This window comes from Alnus glutinosa, chromosome 2 (assembly GCF_958979055.1).
Source record: "Alnus glutinosa chromosome 2, dhAlnGlut1.1, whole genome shotgun sequence".
Classification (NCBI taxonomy): domain Eukaryota; kingdom Viridiplantae; phylum Streptophyta; class Magnoliopsida; order Fagales; family Betulaceae; genus Alnus; species Alnus glutinosa.
In genome coordinates, this window is record NC_084887.1 from 38,273,882 (window position 1) to 38,287,137 (window position 13,256).

Genomic DNA, 13,256 nt, shown 5'->3' on the forward strand with positions numbered 1-13,256 from the left:
TTTAAGAAAAAAGGGTATAAATCAAATGCTCCGTAGGTATAACGGCTTGTTTGAATGGCTCAAAACAGAGTAAATCTACCTCCAAATGTTCCCGCTAAAACCTCTCTTCTTCACCAAACACTTCAACTTGCGCTCTTACACATCTCTTCCTCTGCCCCCACCAATGCCTAAGCCTCCTCGCCTTTCTCTCCTAGCGGACCAATGCACCTCAATGCACCAACTCAAGCAAGTCCATGCCCAGATGATTGTCTCCGCTCGCATCCACGACGCTTTCGCGGCTAGCCGATTGCTATCCTTCTGCGCTCTATCCGAGTCGGGAGATATCGGGTATGCTTTAAAGATATTCGAAAACACGCAAACCCCAAATGGGTTCATGTGGAATACGCTGATTAGAGCTCATGCTGGTGGAGCATACGCTTGTGAGGCTGTGTTTCTTTATGCGAAGATGAGGAGGCTCGGTGTTGTGCCGGGCAGGCACACGTTCCCTTTTCTTCTCAAGGCTTGTTCTAAAATTTTCTCGCTTGGGTTGTGCAAACAGGTTCATACCCATGTTGTGAAATTTGGGTTGGATTTGGATTTGCATGTGGTTAATGGATTGGTGAGGGGTTACTCTGTTTCGAGTAGTTTGGGGGATGCCCGGATGGTGTTTGAGGAATATCCTGAGAGGAATTTGAGTATTTGGACGACAATGATTGGGGGTTATGAGCAGAATTTTTGTTCGAACGAGGCTTTGGTACTTTTTGATCAAATGGTTGCTGAGGGGTTTGAACCGAACAGTGTGACTCTGGCCTCTGTGTTATCTGCTTGTGCTCGATCGGGCTGTTTAGAATTGGGAGAAAGAATTCATGCGTATACGAAGGAGAAGGGGATTGACATTGGAGTGATTCTTGGCACGGCATTGCTGCATATGTATGCAAAGAATGGAGCAATTTTGGCAGCTAAAGATTTGTTTGAGAGTATTTGTGAAAAGAATGTTGCAACTTGGAATGCGATGATTTGTGGGTTGGCAAGTCATGGACATGCTGAAGAAGCACTTGGTCTCTTTTGGAAGCTAGAGAAGGAGCAGGTTGTGCCAAATGATATCACGTTCGTTGGGGTTTTATCTGCCTGTTGCCATGCTGGCTTGATTGATGTTGGAAGTGAAATTTTTTATTCCATGAAGGGGGTGTATGGCATTGAGCCAAAGATTGAACATTATGGGTGCATGGTTGATCTTCTTGGGAGGGGTGGGAAGCTGCTAGAAGCAGAGAAATTGGTAAAAGGAATGGTGTGGAAGCCTGATGTGGTGATTTTGGGAGCATTGTTGGCGGCTTGTAAAAATCATGGAAATATCGAGGTTGCTGAAAGAGTGGTAAAAAAAATTCTTGTTTTGGAACCTCATAATCACGGTGTTTATGTCGTCTTGTCCAATATGTATGCAGGGGCTGGAAAGTGGGAGGATGTGATGAGGTTGAGAAAGGTGATGAAAGAAGGGAGCCTTAAGAAAACGCCTGGGTGGAGCCTGGTGGATAATGATACTTTTGTATATAAATATGCATCAGAAGACACCCATCCGGTTGAACAACACTCAAAAAGGAAATAAAAAAAAAAATAAGTTTTCATGATATATCATGGTTGTGAGCCGGTCTAAATTTTGATTAACATGGGAGAAGAGATCAATGGCTTTTATCATGCTAAGCACCGTGATTGGTCTTTTACATAGAGGGAAGAAATGTGAGGGTATTTTTAAGGGAAGTTGTCCATATCTCTCTGAGTTTTGGCCCTGTGATGGATAAGGACTTGAATTTATAATTCTGACAATTAAGGAGAAAGCTAGGGCAATGTGACAATTTCTCTATTTTTTATCCTAATTTGTGTGATGGGATAATGATTCAATCTATCTTGGATTCTGATCCTTTTAACTTAAGAGGATACACAAATTGTGCTTGGGTGAGGATATAGATGGACTCCAGACACGCTTTGTTCCAGAAGTCACAACAACAATTAGGAATGTGGCAGGGGATTCCTACTATTGTAAAAGCAGCAAGAGAATTGGAGGTGGCTCCATTTATGACTTGGAATCAAAATTAAAAGATTTTAAGAACTCCCCGCTTGGATATTTACCAAAGGGGCTCAAGCAGGATTGACAATTTAGAACTTTTCAGAGTAATTGACTGGATCAGCCAAGAAATTTTCTATGTCATGGGGTGCATATTCGAGTCCAACTCCTATCATTTTACTCAACTATGCCACCAAATCTGACCGAAGATGAAGTACTTTGCAGTTCAGTAACAGAGAATGCAGCTTTGCATTGAGTTTAGTTTTTAATCTGAAATGCAGATATCACAGCGGTAAAAATTGTAGTTGATTTTCAAGATCAAACAAAATATTGTGAAAATAACAAGTCTAGCGGATTAGATAGAAGATTGGTCTGACAGTAATATTGTTTGTACTCACGTGTACCCAATTGGGCAAAGTCTATTTATGCAGTATGCATTAATCAACTTGACTGATATCTGATGTTCGATTACATGGTTGATGGTGGTGGGTTAAAGAAATAGCTTTAATGATAATTCGTGATTTTATTATGATTTTTCTGTAGCTGGTAAACTGCTCTGTTATTTGGTCCTTATGGTGGGGATTACAAAGGTACTTTTTTATTTTAGAGCTACATAATGCCATGAACCATTAATATTTGCTTGATTCCAAAATCTGCTTTTAAGCTTTCCATCAGAATTCAATCTCCCGAGTTAATTCTGCAGGAAGGACGGACCAGTTAATTCATGGAAAGATGTCCAATGACATATCTCCGCACAGGTCTTGCCATGGCTGAGCCTTGACTGAACCAGAAACCAGGATTACAGCTGTAACAAGCACAAAATGAAGAGCCGTTACTGGTTCACCTAAAAAGCTATCTTGTTGATGCCTTTGTTTACTGCTGTTGTTTTGATCTTTTCTGTGGTAATAGTTGGTACTAGTTAGGTAGCCTCATATCATTCTACTATTGTGAATGTGTTCCATGAATTAATGAGAAGTGTTAAGGACTTCCCAAACTCAAAATTAGATGGAAAATTTGAGGAAAACTGGAGAAAACTATCCACTTAATACTTTAGACAACATTATTGTGGTCCTCCTTAGACTACAAGTTTATGATTAGTAAAATTGCAGAAGTTGTGCCAAAAAAAAAAAAGATTTAACAAGATAAAAGCTTCTTGATGATTTGATTATGATGGCTTCCAGAGCAATTAAGGGATGTTAAACTATCAAATGCGCCAAGACAAAAATCTGCCTAAAAATTCAAGAATGAGAACCATTAGAGTGAAAATAGAAAAGTAAATAAACGAAGTAGAAGAAGAAGAAAAGACGTGAAAAAAGTAGGAAAATGTAATCTCTTAGTCAATTCTAAAATCCCATTCTGATCATAACATATCGGATACTAAACTCTAGCAACTCTCACTGGCCATAGCATACATCATTGACTGCCCTCCCTTGGATGAGTTTGTGAACATCACAGAAGAGCATAAGAAGGATGGTTGGTAAAAAATCCACCATGGACGAAACTGAACTGAAGTCAGCAATATGACCTCAGTATCCACTTCTCCACGCGCAAAATCCACCTCCAGATCTTCACTGGATGTTATACAATGAAGTGCTGCACTGACTGTTGTTTCTTTTCCAGGAACCTGAGAGAAAGATTGCATGGAGGTCCTGCACAGGAAGTTATCACGGAAAACAACACCTAACTGGATGTCAGTGTACTTTAGGCTCAAATGCTTGCTGGGGTTCTTGACAGTAATCACCATGTTGGAGGCAATGGTCATGTTGGAGAAAGTGAGGGAGGACTCTGGCTTCACAAAAATCTCACTTTGGGCTCTGGGGCTTGTGATAAAGCCAACTACTAGGGCGGCCAGTGGTACAAAGACACCTGTTAGGACAAGAAATAAAACAAATGATTTCAGAATGTCTTTTACATCAGGGCAATGCATAGTTATGGTGATGGTCCTGGTGTGGGTAGCAGTACTGGTGGGCTGGAGGTTAGACCCATCAATGGGAATGGCTGTTTCAGCAGGGTGATCCATGGAAGTAAGCTTTGCTTGAGGAGGGTGTGTGTATGGGTTGGAAGGTAGATGTGGTAACAATATGAGTTCTAAATAGTGGGAAAGACCAACCTTCAGGCTTCAACGTAGTTTCCTTTTCTCTTTTTCTTTGTTAAATAATATTATTATTATCAGTGCCAAATAGCAATGTATACAGTGTGAAAGAGTGCTGCTAGGTATTGCTGCTTTTACAGTAAGCACAATTACAAACTGACCTAACAGTTGATGAAATAATTAAACAAAAAATTTGTACGTGTCAATTTAATTCGCTAGCGGTTGACTTGTCAACCATACGCTCTTAATCTTTCACCAGCATTGGCACATCAGTTTATACAGAGATTGTAATACTCGAAGCATTTTTCACAATAAAAAGAGAACTTGAAGGATTAGGTTCTCCGGTAATTGGCGAGTACATGTGAGAGAGCCAATGTGAAACCTACCTATCTGAGTAGGTTGCTAGACAACTTAAAATTTATTTAAGCAAGTGGATTCACGTGGACTCTCTCACTTCAATTAAGCAGTCAGTTGATTACTTGAGACTTAAGTTTCATGTTCTCTGCAATATTCCTCCTTCAATTTGTTTTTTGCTCCTTAATGGCACCTTACGTGTTTCCTTCTAAAATGAACAAAACTGGGGAATATTTTCCTAGCAAAGAAAAAGACAAGGGTAGGTGCTCATGAATCAATTAAGGGCTCCAAATGTGATACTCCATAAAATTAATATGGTGAATTGAAAAAGCTGATATCAAATCCAATTTAATCACTTCAGACACCTAAAAATAGGATTTGGTGTGATGTAGTTAAAATTTAATTTTGCTCACTTTCTCTTTCTCGTAAGTAAGGAAGAATTTCACTTATAACCTTTAAACTTTCACTCATTTTAAAAAAAAAGGTACATAAACTTTAAAACGTCTCAATTTAGAGTATCAATTATTCAGAAAATTTCAATCTCAGTCCCTTATTAGAATTTTCCGTTAATCTTATCAAAATTTTCAAAATGCCTATGTTAATTTTTTTTTTTAAAAAAAATTAAATATTTAGGCATGAGCATTTTTGCAAATTCCGTTAAATTATCACCAACATTTAAATCCTAACAATTTTTTTTTTTTATTTTTTTTTCTAAAAAAAAAAAAATAGATATTTTGAGAATTTTGACAGGATGTAACGCAAACTGTAATGGAGGACTGAGATTGAAACTTTCTTAAAAATAGATACCCTAAAAGTTTAGGTACTTTCAAAAGGGGAGAAAATTTAAGAGTTATAAGTAAAGTTCTCTCCATAAACAATTTAGAATTAAATCTTAACGGGTGAAAAATTATAAAAAATAGACCACAGTTTTTGTAGAGTGGATAATGAATTTAGTAAAATAAGAACAACAATTGAATATACCATGAAAGAAAATCCTGTTTATTGGTATCTTTTGACTAGAAAGAAAATTACATTGAAAAGTGGTATTTCTACATTAAATTCGGGGTTTTCTTTCGCTCTAATTACAGTGAGAACATAGAAGGTACTGATCAGTGATCGAGACTCCATTCCCTTTTGCTTTTGAAAAACAGAGGCAATGGAAGGCACTAATGACTCGTATTGCCATTGGTGGAGAACTTCGGCCATTTTTTCTTGCCCTGATCTCTTCTATTTTTGCTTGCCTTTTGCCATTTGGGTTTGCATTTGACGCGTCAAGGAAGTGTATTGGGCAAGGCTTCAGCTGGCAGACCATATATATACACCACAAAGAAGCAGAAAGGTTACATTTTGGTCACAACTTTATCCATTTATGGACAATTCTCATAGCTTCTCAGAACCACCCTTTGAAAGGGATTTAGCAATGAGGCCCATGAGGGGTCTGGTGATGCACTTAATTGCTTGCCATTATTGAATAAATAGAAATAAAGAAAGAATAAGTGACTTTAAAAAAAAAAAAAAAAAAGTAATCAAGTGCATTGCAACCGGTAGGAAACTTCTGGTTGGGTATTATCCAAAAAAAAAACTAAAAAAGCTTAAGCAAATATGAAAATGTTGTTTTAATCATTTAATTCTAAGAAATATAATATAGCATGACAAGAATATATATATATATATATAACTCATGTTAGTTGCTATAGATTCAATGATATGGTCGTTCTCTTCTTTCTGTAGCAATGAAAATGAAGGCAGAAAAGATTTTTCTTTCACTTCTGTTCATGGGAATGGCATCCGCAGGTAATATCAGCAACACAGTTCAATCTTTACTAGACATTATACCAAAAACCGAAACTTAAGATATATCCATTCATAGCAAAGAAAGCTATCTTTTCTTGTCTAACATATTTGCTAACGTATATGATATTCATCTACAGATCTTCTTCAGAATCCAGATTTTGAATCCCCACCAGCAAACTTGAAGGGAAATTCCACCTCCTCATTTATGCTATTGAGCCAAAGCAACGAGGTTCCGGGATGGACATTTGAAGGAACAATACAGTATGTAACAGCTAGTCAGGACACATCACTGCTAGAGAATGGACATGCCATACAATTGTGTCAAGATGGCAAAATCAGCCAGACTTTCATCGCTAATGGCGGTATTACGGATTACGTGCTTACCTTTGCAGTTGCCCCGGGTGATCGGAATTGTTCACACCATGTTTATGTAGTGATTTCAGTGCCACATAGTACGAAGGTCTTTTCTTTGAAGCAACAGTATGGGAAGGAAACATGGGAGAGATATGGTCACTACTTGGGCAGTTGGGGCGAGGGAGAGCCTGTTAATCTTGTGTTTCAAAGTATAAGAGTAGAATCGAATCCCAACACCAAATGTTGGCCTGTAATTGACTCGCTTCTTCTTAAGAGCGTTGGAACACTTTCTGATGCCAATGGTAAGTACATTTCTAGTTCTCCACAAGAGTTGAAAATATTCCGTCAATCTAAGTCGTGATTTTCAATCAACAATTGTGGATAAATAGGGTTCAAATTATGTCAATGTTGTTGCCAAGGATTAGGATGTTGGTTGCAACATAGCATCAACTTTATTGCTAGTGTTTAGCATATCATATTCTGTAATTCATCTCTTTAGTCAAACTCTGCTTTAGGAGTAATATATCTGCAGAAGTATTTTAGGCTGTTCGATAAAATGAGTTATGGACAACAAAGTCAGTCGCATTTTCACCATTATGAAAGTCTTGTATGCAATTTTTGGTTGGACACAGATAACCTACTGCCAAATGGAGGATTTGAAACCGGCCCTGATTTCCTGAGTAACTCTACTGGGGGAATTCTACTTGCTGAAAATATTCCAAGTGCATTTCAATCTCCATTAAAACTATGGTATGTGTTAGGAACTGTCAAATACATAGACTCCAAAAACTTCTTTGTCCCACAAGGCAATGCCGCAATAGAGATTGTCTCAGGAGTTTCAGCTGGCATACAAACAGAAGTAATACTTAAAAAAGGCTCTAAGTATAGCTTGGAGTTCACATTGGGAGATGCTAATGACACTTGTGTGGGTGATTTCGTAGTTGGGGCTCAAACAGGATCAACTTCCCAGAACTTTTCGTTGGCAAGCAATGGCACTGGCTCAGCCAAGAAATTCTCTTTGACATTCAAGGCAAAAACAAGTGCAACTCCTATCAGTTTTCTCAGCTATACAACAATCCAGACAAGAGATGGTGTATACTGTGGTCCTGTGGTTGATGATGTAGTTTTGCGTGCTTCTTATGGGATGAAACTAGAAATGCAGTTGAAGGTTCTGATTTATTTATATATACTGGGAGCCATTCTATATTTCCTTTGGAGATGATGACAATCACTTGTTTACTATAGAAGCTGAGCAGCTTGATCATTTGAGGAGTTACATTGCCTTCTGTTGCAGAGGAATGTCGATCACAGACTCTGTAAAAATTATCCATTATTTCTTTCTATTTTTAAAGAATACAGCCAACTAGGAAGCAGAGGAAAAATATTGTCATAAGCAAAAGTTTATCTAGAAAATTTGAGGAAAACTGGAGAAAACTATCCACTTAATACTTTACTTAACACTACTGTGGTCTACCTTAGGCTACAATTAAGTTTATGATTAGTAAAAGTGGAGATATTGTTCCAAAAAACAAAATTAATAATAAATAAAGATTTAACAAGATACAAGCTTTTTGATCAGATTAGATTTTGGATTCATTCCAGAGCAAGGGGAGTTAAACTATCAAATGCGCAAAAAAGAAATCTGCCTAAAAAATTCAAGAATGATAACCATTAGAGTGAAAAATAGTTAAGTAAATAAATATGTCATGCATGTATTAATTGGTCAATTATAAAAGCCTGTTATTCTGATCATAACATGTCCGATCGGATATTAATTAAACTCAATCTAGCAACTCCCACTGGCTGTAGCAATAGTAGCATACATCCTTGACTGCCCTCCTTTGGATGAGTTTGTGAACTTGACATAAGAGCATAAGGACGATTCTTTGTGAAAAATCCACAATGGACCAAACCCAAGTGAAGACCTCAATATCCACTTCTCCACGCTCAATATCCAACCCCTCATCATCATCATCATGTTCACTGGACGGTGTACGAGGTAATGCTGTACTACCCTGAGGGGAAGATTGGATGGAGGTCGTGCACAGGGAGTGACCACAGTAAACAATGGTGTACTTTAGGCTCACATGCTTGTTGGTGCTATTGACAGGAGTGACTAGGTTGAGGTCCCATTTTGTGGTTCTATGGGAGGCAATAGTCACGTTGGAGATACAAGTGATGGAGGACTCTGGCTCGACACGCATCTCAATCTGGGCTCTTGGGTTTGTGATAAAGCAGATTATTAGAAAAAAAAACTCCTTCAATCATGAAGAGCTTCATGTTCTCTGCAAGAAGCTCTTCATGATTGAAGGAGTTTTCACCGAGGAAGAGGATTGGGGCGATGGACTAAAACAAACAAATTGGCCTCGAGGACAAGGGGAAATCCAAGGGGGTGGAATGTTATGAAGTCACGTGGAATTAAAGGATATTGCATGCTGGGGAGTAGTAGTCTTTCAATTGATATAAGTCTTTTCGATCGAGGAAAACTTCACTTATAATTTATGATCTTTCATCATTTTTGCAATTAAGTATTCAAACTTTAAAAAATGTCATTTTATGGTATCTTTCTTTCAATTTCAATCATCCGTTAGAATTTTCCGTTAAATTTTATCAAAATTCTCAAAATACTCTTGTGTAATTTTTTTTTTTTTTTTTTTTTTTAAATTATAAAAAATTTCAAAGATTCAGACATGGATATTTTTGAAAAAAATTCGTTTAATTCTGACCGACACCTAAATCTTTGCAATTTTTTCTCTCTTTTTTTTCCTAGAAAAAATAAGAGGTATTTTTTGGCAAGATTTAATAGAAAATTCTAACTGATGGTTGAAATTGAAAAATAGATACCTTAAATTGACACTTTTTAAAGTTTGAATACTTAATTACAAAAGTGATGAATGATCAAGAGTTATAAGTAAAGCTTTCCCTTTAGTTTGAGTACAGAACTACGGTGCAAAGTTATAGTCTTTCAATTGCGGTTGGTCTTTTAGTTTGAGCAATAGTAAGGCTATGGTGGGCAAGTATCCAATCGAGTCCTTGTTGGAGAGTCTAACTCCAAGTTAGGGAGTATCTCCAAGTCGTCAAGTTCTCTCTATTTAAAGGGATGAACATTATAATAAAAGGCATGCAAATTCAATTCTCAAATCTTGTGTTTGGAAAAGATTTTAGGTTCACTCAAAACCTATCAATTTCTCAAAACAGGTAGGAAGAAGACGCTTAATCCAGCTTCTTTTCTAGTCGAAAGGCGCATTACAAGATCTTTTACATATTCACGTAACATGTTGGTTATGCTGGCAAGAATATATTCCGGGAGGTCTCATTCCAAAGCCTTTTGCATTGCCTCTTACTGCTGCCCTTCGTGGTTGCTTATGTTCTCGTAATGGGCCGAGTCATTTGTTTTGCAGATGGTTCACTTGTCCTTTGGTTACCGCATCGTTTTCAGGATGCATGAGCCATGAGGGCTGTCGTTTGAGTTTACCAATAAAATTCTTTCGACTTGAATTTACGTTTAACATTAACATTTTAATCTTGTGATAAAATTAGGAAAAGAAAAAGAAAGATGGGAATTTTCGGAAAAGTGGTGATAAAGAGAGAGAAAATGAGTGCGAGAGAGAGACTGACGTAGCGGAAGACTTAATAACAACAATTAGAAGTGTCTGTGTCTTCTAATTAAAAGATAAAATTAACTCCGTAAAATGTTTGAGAAAATTCTCTGATTTGATAAATATTCAATTGTATGATTATTACATCGCAAACTTACGTATTTATAGAAGATAAACACTTGTAAAGAAAGTAAACATGATCCTAGTAGTAATAGTAAACTTAGTCCCTAATATAAATAGTAAACTTAATCCTAGTAGGAAAATACTTGTGGAGAAAATAAACCCAATCCTAGTAAGGAAAGGAAATAATTATTAAATCCTAATAAAAGTATAAAGTCAATAAAGGGGTTATGAGGTTTATAGAGACAGATGATATGATAGAAGTTGAGATTTAATTACGCGTCAAGTTGATTAGTTGAGAATTAAAGTTTCATGTTCGATCCCTCCACAATATATATTTCCTCCTTAAATTTGTTTTTTTTTTCTTTCTCCTTACGTGTTTTGGCTTACTTTGAACCATTGATAGAGAAGTACCTGGGCCATTTTTCCTTGCATGGAATCGCATTAACCCTGATCTCTTCTATTTTTGCTTGCCTATTGCCATTAGGGTTTGCATTTGACGCGTGAAGGAAGTAAATTGGGCAAGGCTTTAGCTGGCAGACCATATATCATTTAATACTAGGAAATATAATATAGCATGCACATGCCAAGAAAATATATATATATATATATAATTCATTTGCCATAGATTCAATGCTATGGTCGTTCTCCTCTTTCTGTAGCAATGAAAAGGCAGCCAGAAACGATTATTCTCTCACTTCTGCTCATGGGATTGGCATCTGCAGGTAATATCTGCAACAAGTTCAATCTTTACTAGACATTTTACCAACATATTTTCTTGTCTTGTCTAACATATTTTCTAACGTATATGATCTTCAACTACAGATCTTCTTCAGAATCCAGATTTTGAATCCCCACCAGCAAACTTGAAGGGAAATTCCACCTCCTCATTTTTGCTACTGAGCCAAAACAATACGGTTCCGGGATGGACATTTGAAGGCACAGTACAGTATGTAACAGCTAATCAGAACATGTCACTGCCAGGGAATGGACATGCCATACAACTGTGTCAAGATGGCAAAATCAGCCAGACTTTCATCGCTAATGGAAGCATTGTGGATTACGTGCTTACCTTCACCATCGCTCCGGGTGGTCGGAATTGTTCAGACAATGCTGATGTAGTGATTTCAGTGCCAGATAGTACAAGGGTCTTTTCTTTGAAGCAACAGTATGGGAAGGAAACATGGGAGAGCTATGGTCACTACTTGGGCAGGTGGGGCGAGGGGGAGCCTGTTAATCTTGTGTTTCAAAGCCAAACAGCAGAATCGAATTACAATTCCACATGTTGGCCTGTAATTGACTCTCTTCTTCTTAAGAGCTTTGGAACACTTCCTGATGCCAATGGTAAGTACATTTCTAGTTCTCCACAAGAGTTGAAAATTTTTCATGAATCTAATTAAGTCAAGATTTCAATCTAGAATTTTGGATAAATGGGTTTCAAATTATTCCAATGTTTGTTGCCAAGGATTAGGGTATTGGTTTCAAGTTCAATATTTTCCTTCATGGGTTCAATAAAATGCATTATGCAGATTTTTACAACCTCCCTCGTTGTAATTCATCTATGGCTTGCAACATAGCATCAGCTTTATTGCTAGTGTTTATCATATCATGTTCAATAATTCATCTCTTTAGTCAAACTATGCTTTAGGAGTAATATATGTGCAGAAGTTCTTTTAGGCTGTTCAATAAAAAGCATTATGCAGATTGTTCTCAAAGGAGAACAAAGTCAATCGCATTTTCACAATTATGAAAGTCTTGTTTGCAATTTTTGGTTGGACACAGATAACCTACTGCCAAATGGAGGATTTGAAGCCGGCCCTGATTTCCTGAGTAACTCTACTGAGGGAATTCTACTTGATGAAAATCCAAGTGCGGTTCAATCTCCAATACAACTATGGTCTGTGTTAGGAACTGTCAAATACATAGACTCCAAACACTTCTTTGTTCCACAAGGCAATGCTGCAATAGAGATTGTCTCGGGAGTTTCAGCTGGCATACAAACAGCAGTAATACTTAAAGAAGGCTCTAAGTATAACTTGGAGTTCACATTGGGAGATGCTAATGACACTTGTGTGGGAGATTTCATAGTTGGGGCCCAAACAGGATCAACAACCCAGAATTTCTCGTTGGCAAGCTCTGGCACTGGCTCAGCCAAGAAATTATCTGTGACATTCAAGGCAAAAACAAGTGCAACTCCAATCAGTTTTCTCAGCTATACAACAATCCAGACAAGAGATGGTGTATACTGTGGTCCTGTGGTTGATGATGTAGTTTTGCGTGCTTCTTATGGGCTGAAACTAGAAATGCAGTTGAAGGTTCTGATTTCTTTATATATACTGGTAGCCATTCTACAATTCCGATCCATTGGAGATGATATCAAGCAGTTGTTTACCATATAAGCTTAGCAGCTTGATCATTTGAGAGTTACAATGAGATTGTATTGGGCATGTTAAGCATTTTATAAAATCTGCGGTTTTAAATTGTTAAGGAAATTCCTACAGATACTGTTCAAAAACAGAGAAGAAAAGAATTAATAAATAAAAATTTAGGGCTGACTGACCAGTCCAAGATTGAGAGAGTAATTAATGGGAATAGGGACAAAAATATTAAACAAAAATATCACTTCATTTAAGAGAATCCTGATAATTAATGATTTGCCGTCATTAATCTTGGAAAGCAAGTGCAACAGGGAAGGGATGACTGAATACTCGACCCCGGTCTGTCCCCAAATACAGGATAGAATGTCAAAGGCAATGTCGGATTTCCATCACCAACGTAACTTAGTGGAAAAGAATTAATAAGGAAGTGAAAGCATCCACAGGCCATAAATGAAAAGTACGGAAATACATGTAATATGTAATAAACATTTTTATCAAGGTAGTCACTCCATCTCTGAACTTACTTT

General features: G+C 37.3%; 3 protein-coding genes across 3 annotated transcripts; all 3 read left to right on the top strand.

Moving 5' to 3' along the window:
- Positions 1 to 66: 66 nt before the first annotated feature.
- On the top strand, positions 67 to 2,635 carry LOC133861438 (pentatricopeptide repeat-containing protein At5g06540-like). The gene has a single exon (XM_062297231.1). The coding sequence runs from the start codon at positions 86 to 88 to the stop codon at positions 1,580 to 1,582; it is 1,497 nt and encodes a 498-aa protein (XP_062153215.1). The 5' UTR covers positions 67 to 85; the 3' UTR covers positions 1,583 to 2,635.
- Positions 2,636 to 6,217: 3,582 nt separating this feature from the next.
- Positions 6,218 to 7,854, top strand: LOC133860612 (BIIDXI-like protein At5g11420). The gene is made up of 3 exons (XM_062296185.1): positions 6,218 to 6,278; positions 6,416 to 6,934; positions 7,265 to 7,854. The coding sequence occupies exons 1-3, from the start codon at positions 6,218 to 6,220 to the stop codon at positions 7,852 to 7,854; spliced, it is 1,170 nt and encodes a 389-aa protein (XP_062152169.1).
- A 3,130-nt stretch (positions 7,855 to 10,984) lies between these two features.
- LOC133861637 (BIIDXI-like protein At5g11420) lies at positions 10,985 to 12,828 on the top strand. The gene is made up of 3 exons (XM_062297428.1): positions 10,985 to 11,076; positions 11,177 to 11,695; positions 12,134 to 12,828. Exons 1-3 carry the CDS (start codon positions 11,016 to 11,018, stop codon positions 12,748 to 12,750), a joined length of 1,197 nt encoding a protein of 398 aa, XP_062153412.1. The 5' UTR covers positions 10,985 to 11,015; the 3' UTR covers positions 12,751 to 12,828.
- Positions 12,829 to 13,256: the final 428 nt, after the last annotated feature.

Coding starts and splice junctions, on each gene's coding strand:
- LOC133861438 (XM_062297231.1), top strand. CDS start 86: ATGTTCCCGCTAAAACCTCTCTTCTTCACCAAACACTTCAACTTGCGC.
- LOC133860612 (XM_062296185.1), top strand. CDS start 6,218: ATGAAAATGAAGGCAGAAAAGATTTTTCTTTCACTTCTGTTCATGGGA. Junction 6,279..6,415: donor CATGGGAATGGCATCCGCAG/GTAATATCAGCA, acceptor ATTCATCTACAG/ATCTTCTTCAGAATCCAGAT. Junction 6,935..7,264: donor AACACTTTCTGATGCCAATG/GTAAGTACATTT, acceptor GGTTGGACACAG/ATAACCTACTGCCAAATGGA.
- LOC133861637 (XM_062297428.1), top strand. CDS start 11,016: ATGAAAAGGCAGCCAGAAACGATTATTCTCTCACTTCTGCTCATGGGA. Junction 11,077..11,176: donor CATGGGATTGGCATCTGCAG/GTAATATCTGCA, acceptor CTTCAACTACAG/ATCTTCTTCAGAATCCAGAT. Junction 11,696..12,133: donor AACACTTCCTGATGCCAATG/GTAAGTACATTT, acceptor GGTTGGACACAG/ATAACCTACTGCCAAATGGA.